Source organism: Oncorhynchus mykiss, chromosome 13 (genome assembly GCF_057628025.1).
Source record: "Oncorhynchus mykiss isolate SJ-2025 chromosome 13, ASM5762802v1, whole genome shotgun sequence".
Lineage (NCBI taxonomy): Eukaryota > Metazoa > Chordata > Actinopteri > Salmoniformes > Salmonidae > Oncorhynchus > Oncorhynchus mykiss.
The window spans coordinates 40,763,112-40,778,992 of NC_143034.1; the positions used below are offsets into that span (position 1 = coordinate 40,763,112).

The window sequence follows — 15,881 nt, forward strand, 5'->3', positions numbered from 1 at the left end:
GGCAAAAGAACTCAGACACTGGGCAGAGGACATCTGTCAAGAAGGCCAGCATCCCGGAGTCACCTCTTCACTGTTGACAGTGAGAGTGGTGTTTTCCAGGTACTATTTAATGAAGCTGCCAGTTGAGGACTTGTGAGGCGTCTGTTTCTCAAACTAGACACTCTAATGTACTTGTCCTCTTGCTCAGTTGTGCACCGGGGCCTCCCACTCCTCTTTCTATTCTGGTTAGTGCCAGTTTGCACTGTTCTGTGAAGGGAGTAATACACAGCTTTGTACGAGATCTTCAGTTTCTTGTCAATTTCTTGTATGGAATAGCCTTCATTTCTCAGAAAAAGAATATACTGATGAGTTTCAGAAGAAAGTTATTTGTTTCTGGCAATTTTGATCCTGTAATCGAACCCGCAAATTCTGATGCTCCAGATACTCAACTAGTCTAAAGAAGGCCAGTTTTATTGCTTCTTTTTTCAAAACAGTTTCACTACTTGGTACACCACATAAAATAAGATTTAAAAAAAGAGAAGTATTGCCATTGTACTTTTCCTCTCTATGCCCAGTCATAGAATTCATAAACTTGATCTCCATTTAAATTGGATTATTTGTGGCAACATGATTTGTGTACTGTAGGTCTGCGTTACTCTGGAGTCGTTTAAACCCTTTACAGTGTTGTAAAGACCAGTGTGACTCCTACCTGATGTAGGGGAATCTCTCTGATAATCAAATCAAATCAAATCAAATTTTATTTGTCACATACACATGGTTAGCAGATGTTAATGCGAGTGTAGCGAAATGCTTGTGCTTCTAGTTCCGACAATGCAGTAATAACAAGTAATCTAACTAACAATTCCAAAACTACTGTCTTGTACACAGTGTAAGGGGATAAAGAATATGTACATAAGGATATATGAATGAGTGATGGTACAGAGCAGCATAGGCAAGATACAGTAGATGGTATCGGGTACAGTATGTACAAATGAGATGAGTATGTAAACAAAGTGGCATAGTATAGTACAAAGTGGCTAGTGATACATGTATTACATAAGGATACCGTCGATGATATAGAGTACAGTATATACGTATGCATATGAGATGAATAATGTAGGGTAAGTAACATTTATATAAGGTAGCATTGTTTAAAGTGGCTAGTGATATATTTACATCATTTCCCATCAATTCCCATTATTAAAGTGGCTGGAGTTGAGTCAGTGTCAGTGTGTTGGCAGCAGCCACTCAGTGTTAGTGGTGGCTGTTTAACAGTCTGATGGCCTTGAGATAGAAGCTGTTTTTCAGTCTCTCGGTCCCAGCTTTGATGCACCTGTACTGACCTCGCCTTCTGGATGATAGCGGGGTGAACAGGCAGTGGCTCGGGTGGTTGATGTCCTTGATGATCTTTATGGCCTTCCTGTGACATCGGGTGGTGTAGGTGTCCTGGAGGGCAGGTAGTTTGCCCCCGGTGATGCGTTGTGCAGACCTCACTACCCTCTGGAGAGCCTTACGGTTGAGGGCGGTGCAGTTGCCATACCAGGCGGTGATACAGCCCGCCAGGATGCTCTCGATTGTGCATCTGTAGAAGTTTGTGAGTGCTTTTGGTGACAAGCCGAATTTCTTCAGCCTCCTGAGGTTGAAGAGGCGCTGCTGCGCCTTCTTCACGATGCTGTCTGTGTGAGTGGACCAATTCAGTTTGTCTGTGATGTGTATGCCGAGGAACTTAAAACTTGCTACCCTCTCCACTACTGTTCCATCGATGTGGATAGGGGGGTGTTCCCTCTGCTGTTTCCTGAAGTCCACAATCATCTCCTTAGTTTTGTTGACGTTGAGTGTGAGGTTGTTTTCCTGACACCACACTCCGAGGGCCCTCACCTCCTTCCTGTAGGCCGTCTCATCGTTGTTGGTAATCAAGCCTACCACTGTTGTGTCGTCCGCAAACTTGATGATTGAGTTGGAGGCGTGCGTGGCCACGCAGTCGTGGGTGAACAGGGAGTACAGGAGAGGGCTCAGAACGCAACCTTGTGGGGCCCCAGTGTTGAGGATCAGCGGGGAGGAGATGTTGTTGCCTACCCTCACCACCTGGGGGCGGCCCGTCAGGAAGTCCAGTACCCAGTTGCACAGGGCGGGGTCGAGACCCAGGGTCTCGAGCTTGATGACGAGCTTGGAGGGTACTATGGTGTTGAATGCCGAGCTGTAGTCGATGAACAGCATTCTCACATAGGTATTCCTCTTGTCCAGATGGGTTAGGGCAGTGTGCAGTGTGGTTGAGATTGCATCGTCTGTGGACCTATTTGGGCGGTAAGCAAATTGGAGTGGGTCTAGGGTGTCAGGTAGGGTGGAGGTGATATGGTCCTTGACTAGTCTCTCAAAGCACTTCATGATGACGGATGTGAGTGCTACGGGGCGGTAGTCATTTAGCTCAGTTACCTTAGCTTTCTTGGGAACAGGAACAATGGTGGCCCTCTTGAAGCATGTGGGAACAGCAGACTGGTATAGGGATTGATTGAATATGTCCGTAAACACACCGGCCAGCTGGTCTGCGCATGCTCTGAGGGCGCGGCTGGGGATGCCATCTGGGCCTGCAGCCTTGCGAGGGTTAACACGTTTAAATGTCTTACTCACCTCGGCTGCAGTGAAGGAGAGACCGCATGTTTTCGTTGCAGGCCGTGTCAGTGGCACTGTATTGTCCTCAAAGCGGGCAAAAAAGTTATTTAGTCTGCCTGGGAGCAAGACATCCTGGTCCGTGACTGGGCTGGGTTTCTTCCTGTAGTCCGTGATTGACTGTAGACCCTGCCACATGCCTCTTGTGTCTGAGCCGTTGAATTGAGATTCTACTTTGTCTCTGTACTGGCGCTTAGCTTGTTTGATAGCCTTGCGGAGGGAATAGCTGCACTGTTTGTATTCGGTCATGTTACCAGACACCTTGCCCTGATTAAAAGCAGTGGTTCGCGCTTTCAGTTTCACACGAATGCTGCCATCAATCCACGGTTTCTGGTTAGGGAATGTTTTAATCGTTGCTATGGGAACGACATCTTCAACGCACGTTCTAATGAACTCGCACACCGAATCAGCGTATTCGTCAATGTTGTTATCTGACGCAATACGAAACATCTCCCAGTCCACGTGATGGAAGCAGTCTTGGAGTGTGGAGTCAGCTTGGTCGGACCAGCGTTGGACAGACCTCAGCGTGGGAGCCTCTTGTTTTAGTTTCTGTCTGTAGGCAGGGATCAACAAAATGGAGTCGTGGTCAGCTTTTCCGAAAGGGGGGCGGGGCAGGGCCTTATATGCGTCGCGGAAGTTAGAGTAACAATGGTCCAAGGTCTTTCCTCCCCTGGTTGCGCAATCGATATGCTGATAAAATTTGGGGAGTCTTGTTTTCAGATTAGCCTTGTTAAAATCCCCAGCTACAATGAATGCAGCCTCCGGATAAATTGTTTCCAGTTTGCAGAGAGTTAAATAAAGTTTGTTCAGAGCCATCGATGTGTCTGCTTGGGGGGGGATATATACGGCTGTGATTATAATCGAAGAGAATTCTCTTGGTAGATAATGCGGTCTACATTTGATTGTGAGGAATTCTAAATCAGGTGAACAGAAGGATTTGAGTTCCTGTATGTTTCTTTCATCGCACCATGTCACGTTAGTCATAAGGCATACGCCCCCGCCCCTCTTTTTACCAGAAAGATGTTTTTTCCTGTCTGCGCGATGCGTGGAGAAACCTGTTGGCTGCACCGCTTCGGATAGCGTCTCTCCAGTAAGCCACGTTTCCGTGAAGCAAAGAACGTTACAGTCTCTGATGTCCCTCTGGAATGCTACCCTTGCTCGGATTTCATCAACCTTGTTGTCAAGAGACTGGACATTGGCAAGAAGAATGCTAGGGAGTGGTGCGCGCTGTGCCCGTCTCCGGAGTCTGACCAGAAGACCGCCTCGTTTCCCTCTCTTTCGGAGTCGTTTTTTTGGGTCGCTGCATAGGATCCACTCCGTTGTCCTGTTTGTAAGGCAGAACACAGGATCCGTGTCGCGAAAAACATATTCTTGGTCGTACTGATGGTGAGTTGATGCTGATCTTATATTCAGTAGTTCTTCTCGACTGTATGTAATGAAACCTAAGATGACCTGGGGTACTAATGTAAGAAATAACACGTAAAAAAACAAAAAACTGCATAGTTTCCTAGGAACGCGAAGCGAGGCGGCCATCTCTGTCGGCGCCGGAAGTAGGGTAGGATATTAGAAGTCTCAGCGATACCCGGCAAGAACAAGAACTGTGTTTAGTATTTCAACACTTCGGTGAAAATAAAACTTTTTTCAGAACATACTGTGGAGTTTGACACCAACAGAATGTAGCTATTCAGTTCATGTATTTTGTTTCTCGCTCTCAGAATGTACGTTTCCTGTGTCTATTACTTTGCACCAACAGTACTTTTTTTAAATTATAGACACCATTTCATTGTACATTGGTGACCACAGCAAACCAGCCGGTCAGATACTCGCACCGTCCATACGCCCACAGTGCCAAACACCGCCAAGCCGATCGGAAGCAGCACACAGGACCACATTATGATCCAGTTAGGTCACCTGGGAGAAATTAAACTAGACACCCATTTTAAAGTCATTTAAATGATCCTCTTTGCCCTTCTAATGAGTATCTAATCCCATATAGACACAAGCTATGGGCTAAATATGGCATATGTTCTCTACTCTGTTTTGGAACACAAAGTTGCAGTATAATGTACTTTAAAAGTTCAAAATTGTAAGCTGAAAAATATTTGCCACTCAGTTCATATGATTACGTTCGTAAATGTGAAACACTCCATTTAGTATGGTATATTTAGGTTCCGTTATTAATTAGGTTAGGTCACATTATGAATGGAATAACGCTTATCATCTAAATTAGAGGATGCATAGTATCATATGTCTTACCCAGTCGCACAATAGCATATGAATTGGATGGGAAACTAACTACAAAGGTTAGGTTAGGATTATTTACATGAAGGTTAGGAGAACTAAAATGACAAAGGTTAGGTGATTTTAAGTAGCAGGTTAGTTTTCAAGCTATGTAACTTTCAAAATACATAAATCATCCCTGTAAGGATGCAAAATGCATCACACGGGGAAGATTTCCTGACAAGCAAAACATTGTGGGTCTATAATGTACTAATAAAACAAATACCAAAATATACTTTTTGGGGTGGAGTTTTCCTTCAAGTTTTGAATAAGGGTTAGGGGACGGGTTAACTCAAATGTATCAGTTGTCCCCTACTCAACTCGAACACGCAACCTTTGGATCGCTAGATGGTGGTGGATTACACCCCCCACCCAACTGACCTCCCTCTCTCCTTTTGTTTCTGATTTAGTAGGTATCATATGTCTTGGAGGTGCTAAGAAATACATTAAGTATGTTTCATATGGCTCTGAGGCCAGGCTGACTTACATGGCCTGATTGTGCTCCCATGTTGTAGAATGGACTAACTACAGTGTAGCGCCTCTCTCACCCTCACCCGACAGATTCCTGTCACAGTGAAAGCAATACCATGAGACAACCTACAGAGAGAGGAAACATAGCAGCCACCACTGCTGTAGTCAAAAGATGAACAAAGATCAGGAAAATCTCATCAATATTTCCCTTAAACTCAACAGAAACCAAACAGAGAGGTTTAGCTAAGGAGATGCCGCATCAAAGTTAGTAGTATTTTATTAAATAAAAAGAGTAGCAGTTTATTCAACAATAGGTTTAAAATATGTACACTTATGTAAAGCTCATCAGTCAGAGCTGAATGTTCAATTATTATATAATTATTACATTACTGTTCTGAGAGAGAGAGAGAGAGAGAGAGAGAGAGAGGTAGAGGTAGAGGTAGAGAGGTGTAGAGGAGGGATGATAGAAGGGAGGAGAAGGTTGAAATTACATACGAAAGACAAGAATGAATAATAAAGTGATATGAAGCAACATGTAAGTGCTGAATAAATTCACTTACTCAAGACCGAACAGATGTTGCAGACCTGGGAAAATATACAGCTCTGTGGATCATAGGTGCCACATTCACTGGAAGACAAATTCACATTTAAATTATTTACAAATCTGGAAACGACTTGGTAATGAAATATTGACTTTAAAACAATGAGCCACCCGTGTGTGTATGGTATTGTGGCATTGTGGGCTCATTAACATTTACCAGCATGTTTTGGTAGTGTTTATACCAGTTTAACTGTGGTAGTGCCTCTATTGATATAGTCCAAATACATAGTGGAATTCGGGGTAAAGGTCACCCTTTACAGTGACCAGCGTCACTCTTACCTGATGTAGGGGAATCTCGCTGTGATATTAACAGTCTCATTTGATACAGCGATACCAAACCTGGGAAGAACAAGTACTGTCGTTAGTATATCAATACTTCAGTGATTTTCTGTTTGTTATTTGCACTGATAGTACGTTTCTTATCAACACCATCTCATTGTGCATAAGACCACACTATTATTCTATCTAGACAAGTAGCTGGAGAGCAGACCAATCTGTTAGATACTCACACCACCCATATTCCCACAGTGCAAAACAGATTGGAAGCAGCGCCCAGATTTTTGTTTACGTACATCACCTGGGAAAGACGAAACGAGACAACTGAGACACCCAGATACACTTGAGACCAATTTCAATAAAAAGGGACAAAGGTCCTCAACTAAGGAACTCATAAAAACATCTTACCCCAGGCCACTTCAAATGGTGACTATCCCAGAAAAATGAAACACAGATGTCTGCAATGATCTTTGAGGTGTATTGACGGGACAAACAAACCGTTTTACAATCGGGCATGTCAGACACCTGCCTCAGAGCCTTAGACAGGAAACTGTCAGAGGCACCTGTAACCTGGCAACGGAGTGGAATAGTCAAACAAAACGAAGGTTAATGTTGGATGTTGAAGTGAGTATAGGCTTGGTGGTGCCACCATGTGGTAGAATTGATTAAGTGCAGTACAGCTCCTCTGCATCACCCTCACACTCAGATTCCTGTAACAGTGAAAGCAATACTATGTGACAACAGAGGAACGAAACATAACATCCACCACTGCAGCAGTCAAAACATTGAAGACAAATTCTCCCCTTTCAACAGAAAAAAAGATGTAGGCTCTAGGTGAATAGATGCTGCAGACTACTTACTCCCAAGCAAATCTTGACCTGTATTTTCTGCAGTAATGCTCAGGGTTGACTTGAGACACCATGTAGCATGCTGTCTTTCTAATGCAGCGTGAATCAGTCAGTCTTCACCTTCAGCTCGATAGCCTGGCTAAATGGACTGACAAAAACGGCAGTGTTCTCCTTGGCAGGCAGTCAATCAGTCTGTGCGGCTGCAACGGCGGAGGACTGGCTGTGTTCAGGAGGGTGCAATGTTAAAAAAACGTTCAGATAGAAATTGGTTATGTAGAACAGCTATACTTATGTCACATAGAATTGGGTGTCATGCCACGTCTATCTGCAACGTTTTTAATGGGTAGTTCTGAAGAAAATGAAGGGCAGCACAGCTGATCACAGCCACCCCCTGCAAACAGCCCTCGCCTAGAGTAAATCAGGAAGTGGTAAGTTTCCCAACGGTATTCTTTATGTTTTTTGGTAACCCACACCCAAGGCTGCTTGTCCTAAAGGCTTGGACACATAATGCTAATGTGCGTATTTATTCAGAAACACTAACAATAGCACTGAAAACAGATTTGGTACTATATATCAACAATATGGACCTTTGCACTGCACATTGATTGTTTAAATGTTTGTAAAAAATACATCTGATATAACTGCTGTTTTAAAATGTTTTAAATGTGTTTGCACTGAGAAAACAAATGTCATGTTTTATTTTTTTGACGTGACAGACACTGATGGAAGGCTCGATATTCTCAGTACAGTATGTTTAAAGTTACATTTTGTTTAACATCAGCAGAATAAATTAAAAACACTTTTACAGTTACGTAAACCCTCATCAGACACTTGTGTAAACCCTCATGACTTGAAAAAGTATCCATTCCTGTATCACATCTTCTTCTACATAAATAGTGTAGATATGTTTACAGTGTTCATGTCTTGATGTGCTCATTTAAATCATTTCTGTTGGTACAAAAATAAAGCCAAAAGGGAGAAAATCTTAGATCTGCTTGACTGAAAAACAGTACAAGACAATTAGATTTGGGATACAAAAATCATTATCTGAAAGCCACGCCCCTAATAGCCACGCCTCATGAAAATAACCTGGGTTACATTAAAAAAAGACCCAGCTGCTGGGTCAACCATACTGACGGTTAAAAAACTATGAATGGTTAAATTAACCCATGTTTGGGTATTCCAAACAACCCAACTTGTTGTTTGTTTGGAATACCCAACCATGGGTTAATTTAACCATTGGTAGTTTATTTAACAGTCAGTTGGGTTATTCACGCAACCCAACTAGCTGGGTCAAAATAACCCTGTGTGTGTGTGTGTGTGTCTTTAGATGTTAAGCTATGAACAGTGTATCAATGCATGGTCACGGTCTCATTTTTATTTATTTTTTAACCTTCATAGGCAAGTCAGTTAAGAACAAATTCTTATTTTCAATGACGGCCTAGGAACAGTGGGTTGTTCAGGGGCAGAACGACAGATTGTTTTTACCTTGTCAGCTCGGGGATTCAATTTTGAAACCTTTCGTTTATTAGCCCAACACTCTAACCACTAGGCTACCTGCCTCATCGGCTGTACTATGAAATATCATTCATTCTGACCACTCCGTTGGTGCTCTGAGTCTTCAGACGTTGTTTCTGCACGGTGAGCTGGTGGAAGTCGATGTGACGGAACTCGGACCCAAAGAGGCCAAAAAGGACAAAGAAGGACATGACCAAGGCCCACTCACAAATGGCCGCTCCAGATTTGTAGCCGGTATTATGAAGTATAGCCACTGGGGAGGGAAAGGCCAGTCAAGGAGCAACAACACAAGCAGATGACCTGTCAATGTCTAAACGATACAGTTTGTATACAGTCTCATTCCCAGCTAAGTGTTCTGCCAGTCTGGCCAGGGAATATACACTACAGCCTCCACTGTATTTGTGTCATATTTTCACTGGTATTCAAGTTGATATATTTTGCATTAAACACTGTTTAGCATGCATCAAAAGTGAGTAATAGATGCTTTATATATTCCTACATGAAGAGACATTCTCTGAGAATGGAGAGCGCCCCAGTGTTATATCTGTAAGGATACTGGTGATGACCAGGACGGTGCAGATGCTACAGAATGTAGCTCGAAGAGGTCCAACCCAGTGACGGTCTTTCAAGGGATGGGCTTTGTAGCAGAGCCACACCTGCAGCCAGAAGTAGGCCAGGCCCACGAAGAACGCCAAAAACGCTCCCAACAAGTGGATCCCCATCACTACAGATTGCTGAAAGAGAGGGATGAAGAGAGGGAGGGAGGGATGGGAGAGAAGATGGAATGAAGGAGATATTGTCAGCAATTATCAGGGTATAACAATATGTCAACTTTCTATGTGTACATGCAAGGGGTGGAGGATATTTAAGCAATAAGGCCCAAGGAGGTGTGGTATATGGCTGTTCTTATACACGACGCAACGCAGAGTGCCTGGACTGGCATGTATTGGCATTATAGCACAAACCCCCAAGTTGTCTTATTGCTATTACAGTGGCTTGCGAAAGTATTCACCCCCTTGGCATTTTTCCTATTTTGTTGCCTTACAACCTGGAATTAAAATGGATGTTTGGGGGGGTTTGTATCATTTTATTTATACATCATGCCTAGGCACTGTATAAACTGGTTACCAGTGGCTGTCAGCCAATCAGCATTCAGGGCTCGAACCACCCAGTTTATAATAAGACTTGTATCAGAATAATACAGAGATATTATGATAGTATTGCGATAACTTCAGTTTACACTGAAGTGAGATTCTAAACGATACCTGGAAGTTTCCGATGAGGGAGATGCCCACACAGGAGATGAAGCCCAGTACGATACTGGCGATGTTCACCTTGCTGTTCTGACCATAGTCCCTGACCTGCTGAAACCGGATCACCACAACCCACAGGGCTGACACAGAGAGAGAAGGGGGTATTAAAAGTGTGTGTGCGTGTGCGCGCCTGCGCGTGCGTGCATCTATTCACTTACCCAAGACAGCACAGACGTTGCAGATCTGAGCAAAGATGCAGCTCTGTGGATTATAGGTGCCACACTCACTGTGGAACACAAAATTCACATTTCAATTCTCTACGATTAGAAACACAACATCAGATGTAACAACCTCATAATGTATATTGGTTAATTTAACAATACAAACCTTATTGTTTCCCCTCTCATCCTTTATGTAAAAAATGTGTCTTATTTTGGGATGATTTGAAGCCAAAAAAATATTTTATGTAACTCAATGAAGTTGCTTCTACATGATTTGGACATGAAGCGCAAAAAAGCTAATATAAGTACCATTGTCACGCAGACAGGTAAACACAACTAAAGCATGGATTGCTGTCATACCTTGTCCATAGAAAACCAATGTCATTTTGTAATTTGGGTGAACTTTAATGCTCCATGCTTGCTACGGTATCGGGGCATGAGGTCTGATACCAACAGGCTCAGAGACAGTTTCTATCCACAAGCTATCAGACTGCTGAACACTTGAACTGGACAGACCGCCTGCTCTGATTCTCCACACCTTAGCACACACACACACACAACAGCTGCTGTTACCAGACTCGTATTATACTGCTCAATTTATACACGTGCACCCCTCACCAATACACGTGTAAATATTGGACTATAAATTGTGCTTTCCTGTACTATACACTGCTCAAAAAAATAAAGGGAACACTTAAACAACACAATGTAACTCCAAGTCAATCACACTTCTGTGAAATCAAACTGTCCACTTAGGAAGCAACACTGATTGACAAATGTCACATGCTGTTGTGCAAATGGAATAGACAACAGGTGGAAATTATAGGCAATTAGCAAGACACCCCCAATAAAGAGTGGTTCTGCAGGTGATAACCACAGACCACTTCTGGCTGATGTTTTGGTCACTTTTGAATGCTGGCGGTGCTTTCACTCTAGTGGTAGCATGAGACGGAGTCTACAACCCACACAAGTGGCTCAGGTAGTGCAGCTCATCCAGGATGGCACATCAATGCGAGCTGTGGCAAGAAGGTTTGCTGTGTCTGTCAGCGTAGTGTCCAGAGCATGGAGGCGCTACCAGGAGACAGGCCAGTACATCAGGAGACGTGGAGGAGGCTGTAGGAGGGCAACAACCCAGCAGCAGGACCGCTACCTCCGCCTTTGTGCAAGGAGGAGCACTGCCAGAGCCCTGCAAAATGACCTCCAGCAGGCCACAAATGTGCATGTGTCTGCTCAAACGGTCAGAAACAGACTCCATGAGGGTGGTATGAGGGCCGACGTCAGGTGGGGGTTGTGCTTGCAGCCCAACACCGTGCAGATGTTTGGCATTTGCCAGAGAACACCAAGATTGGCATATTCGCCACTTGCGCCCTGTGCTCTTCACAGATGAAAGCAGGTTCACACTGAGCACATGTGACAGACGTGACAGTCTGGAGACGCCGTGGAGAACGTTCTGCTGCCTGCAACATCCTCCAGCATGACCGGTTTGGCGGTGGGTCAGTCATGGTGTGGGGTGGCATTTCTTTGGGGGGCCGCACAGCCCTCCATGTGCTCGCCAGAGGTAGCCTGACTGCCATTAGGTACCGAGATGAGATCCTCAGACCCCTTGAGACCATATGCTGGTGCGGTTGGCCCTGGGTTCCTCTTAATGCAAGACAATGCTAGACCTCATGTGGCTGGAGTGTGTCAGCAGTTCCTGCAAGAGGAAGGCATTGATGCTATGAACTGGCCCGCCCGTTCCCCAGACCTGAATCCAATTGAGCACATCTGAGACATCATGTCTCGCTCCATCCACCAACACCACGTTGCACCACAGACTGTCCAGGAGTTGGCGGATGCTTTAGTCCAGGTCTGGGAGGAGATCCCTCAGGAGACCATCCGCCACCTCATCAGGAGCATGCCCAGGCGTTGTAGGGAGGTCATACAGGCACGTGGAGGCCACACACACTACTGAGCCTCATTTTGACTTGTTTTAAGGACATTACATCAAAGTTGGATCAGCCTGTAGTGTGGTTTTCCACTTTAATTTTGAGTGTGACTCCAAATCCAGACCTCCATGGGTTGATAAATTTGATTTCCATTGATAATTTTTGTTTGATTTTGTTGTCAGCACATTCAACTATGTAAATAAAAAAGTATTTAATAAGAATATTTCATTCATTCAGATCTAGGATGTGTTATTTTAGTGTTCCCTTTATTTTATTTTTGAGCAGTGTACAAAACATTAGGAACACCTGCTCGTTCCATGATATAGACTGACCAGGTGAACCTATGATCCCTTATTGATGTCACCTTTTAAATCCATTTCAATCAGTATAGATGAAGGTGAGGAGACAGGTTAAAGACAGATTTTTAAGCCTTGGAGACATGGATTGTGTATGTGTGCCAATGGGCAAGACAAAAGATTTAAGTGCCTTTACACGGGGTATGGTATTACGTGCCATGCTCACCAATTTGATTGTTTCAAAAACTGCAAGGCTGCTGGGTTTTTCACACCACCCAAAAGATATCCAGCCAACTTGACATTGTAGAGTCCATGTCCTGACAAATTGACGCTGTTCTGTGTATGCTAAAATGTTTATTTTATTAATTTACTTTATGTTGGTATTCTTATATTTTATTATTTGTTATTGTTGTTGCGTTGTCGAGAAGGAACCTGTAAGTATGTTTTTAATTGGATGATGTATACCATGCGTATCCGGTACATATGACTAATACAAATAGAATAATGTTATCATCTTAATATTAAAGTTATATAGTGTTGATTCATGCCTTTGATGCCTTCATGCATTTTGATCCATGCCTTTGGGAATAGTTAAGAAGTACTGCAAAACATTGACTTGATTGAAAGACCAGTGTGACTCCTACCTGATGTAAGGGAATCTACCTGTGATGTTAACAGTCTCATTCGATACAGCGATACCAAACCTGGCAAGAACAAGAACTGTAGTTAGTATTTTAATGCCTTCGGAAAGTATTCAGACCCTTGGACTTTTTCCACATTTTGGTAGGTTACAGCCTTATTCTAAAATGTATAAAATAGTTTTTTTTCCATCATCAATCTACACACAGTACCCTAAATTACAAAACAAAAACAGGATTATTTTTTTGTTGTTGCTAATTTCAACAACAAAAATACGGAAATATCACATTTACATAAGTATTCAGACCCTTTACTCAGTACTTAGGTAAAGCACCTTTGGCCTCAAGTCTTCTTTGGTATGACGCTATAAACGTGGCACACCTGTATTTAGGGAGTTTCTCCCATTCTTCTATGCAGATCATCTCAAGCTCTGTCAGGTTGGATAGGGAGCATCACTGCACAGCTATTTTCAGGTCACTCCAAAGATGTTTGATTGGGTTCATGTCCGGGCTCTGGCTGGGCCACTCAAGGACATTCAGAGACTTGTCCCTAAACCACACCTGTGTTGTCTTGGCTGTGTGCTTTGGGTCGTTGTCCTATTGGAAGGTGAACCTTTGCCCCAGTCTGAGGTCCTGAGCGCTATGGAGCAGGTTTTCATCAAGAATCTCTCTGTACTTTGCTCCGTTCATCTTTCCCTCAATCTTGACTAGTCTCCCAGTCCCTGTCAGAGTGACCATCACCTCGCTGACCAAGGCCCTTCTCCCCCGATTGCTCAGTTTGCCCAGGCGGCCAGCTCTATGCAGAGTCTTGGTGGTTCCAAACCTCTTCCATTTAAGAATGATGGAGGCAACTGTGTTCTTGGGGACCTTCAATGCTGCAGACATTTTTTGGTACCCTTCCCCAGATCTGTTCCTCAACACAATCCTGTTCAGGAACTCTATGGACAATTCCTTTGACCTCATGGCTTGGTCTTTGCTCTGACATGCACTGTCAACTGTGGGACCTCATATAGACAGGTGTGTGCCTTTCCAAATCATGTCCAATCAATTGAATTTACCACAGGTGGCCTCCAATCAAGTTGTAGAAACATCAAGGATGATCAATGGAAACAGGATGCACCTGAGCTCAACTTCGAGTCTCATAGCATGGGGTCTGAATATGTATGTAAATAAGGTATTTCCGTGGGGGGGGTTACTTTGTCATTATGGGGTATAATGTGTAGATTGCTACACATTATGCCCCATAATGTAGGATTTTAATATATAAAAAAAAAACTATTTTAGAATAAGGCTGTAACATAACAACATTTGGAAAAAGTCAAGGGGTCTGAATACTTTCCGAAGACACCGTGCATCTTTCAGCCCAAACCCTGTGGAGGGTGACAGAGGCAATCATTTGATGTTTGTTTTGTTTCTTGCACTCAGTGCACAAGTGTTCTATGTTTGTTACTTCTACTGAAAGCAAGTAAACATGAACATTTTCCTCATCGCCGTAGCATGAGACCACAGTATTCTTCTGCCTATCACTAATAAAGAAGTGGCTGAAGAGGAGAGCACACGTGGATGTCAGATAAATACTTACACCACCCATATGCCCACAGTGCCAAACACCGCCAAGAAGATCGGAAGCAGTGCCCAGAGCCACATAATGGTACACTAAGGTCACCTGGGAAAGACACAATTACTCCTTTGTAGTTTCTTTGAATGCCATGTAGTATCCTGACCTGAGTTTAAATACATGTGTATTTAATTATTTTTTATTTAAATACTTATTTTCTGTGTATTTTTGTATTTTCAAATAATGTGGTCAAATCAACTACTTGAATCTATTGTCAAATAATTTCATATAAAATGCAAATTCATTATTTTAAATACTCCTAGGACCTGGGATCAAATGCATTGGAGTATTTTGTTGTATTTGAGCATTTTCAAATACATGCCAATACTTTCCAAGTATACATCCAAATACATTCCAATATGCAACTTCTTGTCTTTTCAAATATCTTAATTCTTAATTTAAAGTCGATGTGAACGTAATTGAAATAGTATTTGAACCCAGGTCCGGTAACATTAGTATAGGTTGATTATCTGTTCATACACATCTTACATGATCAAAGCTGATGAGGTGAAAAGGACATTTTGAAGCTATAGCCTACCCACTTGAGAAATCACTGAGTGATTCAGAACGACAGATTTTTACCTTGTCAGCTCGGAGGATTCGATCCAGCAACCTTTCGGTTACTAGTCCAACGATCTAACGACTAGGCTACCTGCCGCAATAACGACAAAAGACACAATTTACACAAATAAAGATACATTGACAAGTTTCACGTTACAAGTTAATGTCACATGCACAAGTACAGTGAATTACCTTTCCCGCAAGCTCTATGACAAGATGTCATAGTAACATACAAGAGAAGTTTAGTAAAAGAGTGGTTTAAACTCACAGAGGTTTTCTTGTATGTACAAGGAAGGAGGGAAAACTGACAAACTCTAGATTTTTTCGCCTCTAACTCAATTCGAAATGCCTCTCCCCCTTGGCCCTGATTGTCAAATATACCGTAATAACACCAGTAGAAAGTTATTTCTCATTCGCTTTACCAGAGAGGTTGTATGGTAGAAGTATTACGTTGGGTCAGGGCTATGCCCCGGGGTTTAGATATTTTATATTATTATAACGGTGATAATGAAGATTGGTACGAAGATGACGGTATTGATTGAGGTGTGAAGATGTGACCCGATAGTGATTTTGACCATGGCAGTGTTTTGATTAATTCAAATAAAGTTGCCACGAATCACATTGAATAAAAAGGGTAAGGACATAGCCCATGTTTGAGCATCAGATCATGCCCAAGTCAGTGGAACTGGGGAATTTGGGTTTAGACAGATACGCCTAAACTGCCTAAAC

At 43.0% G+C, this 15,881-nt stretch overlaps 2 protein-coding genes across 3 annotated transcripts; both read right to left on the reverse strand.

Annotated features, from left to right (window-relative positions):
• Positions 1–5,251: 5,251 nt before the first annotated feature.
• LOC149978884 (modulator of macroautophagy TMEM150B-like) lies at positions 5,252–7,562 on the reverse strand. The gene is made up of 4 exons (XM_090196199.1): positions 6,683–7,562; positions 6,508–6,575; positions 6,278–6,337; positions 5,252–6,025 (listed from the first exon to the last, which is right to left on the reverse strand). The coding sequence occupies exons 1-4, from the start codon at positions 6,788–6,790 to the stop codon at positions 5,950–5,952; spliced, it is 312 nt and encodes a 103-aa protein (XP_090052325.1). The 5' UTR covers positions 6,791–7,562; the 3' UTR covers positions 5,252–5,949.
• Positions 7,563–7,764: 202 nt separating this feature from the next.
• tmem150b (transmembrane protein 150B) lies at positions 7,765–15,536 on the reverse strand. Of its 2 annotated transcripts, none has more exons than XM_021557495.3 (8): positions 15,421–15,536; positions 15,174–15,243; positions 14,556–14,639; positions 12,980–13,039; positions 10,112–10,179; positions 9,906–10,033; positions 9,197–9,374; positions 7,765–8,893 (listed from the first exon to the last, which is right to left on the reverse strand). In XM_021557495.3, the coding sequence occupies exons 3-8, from the start codon at positions 14,618–14,620 to the stop codon at positions 8,697–8,699; spliced, it is 696 nt and encodes a 231-aa protein (XP_021413170.1). In that variant the 5' UTR covers positions 14,621–14,639; positions 15,174–15,243; positions 15,421–15,536; the 3' UTR covers positions 7,765–8,696. The 2 variants fall into 2 exon arrangements, with proteins under 2 accessions (XP_021413170.1, XP_090052324.1); XM_090196198.1 differs by lacking the exon at positions 15,421–15,536 and adding an exon at positions 15,345–15,416.
• Between the last annotated feature and the right edge of the window lie 345 nt (positions 15,537–15,881).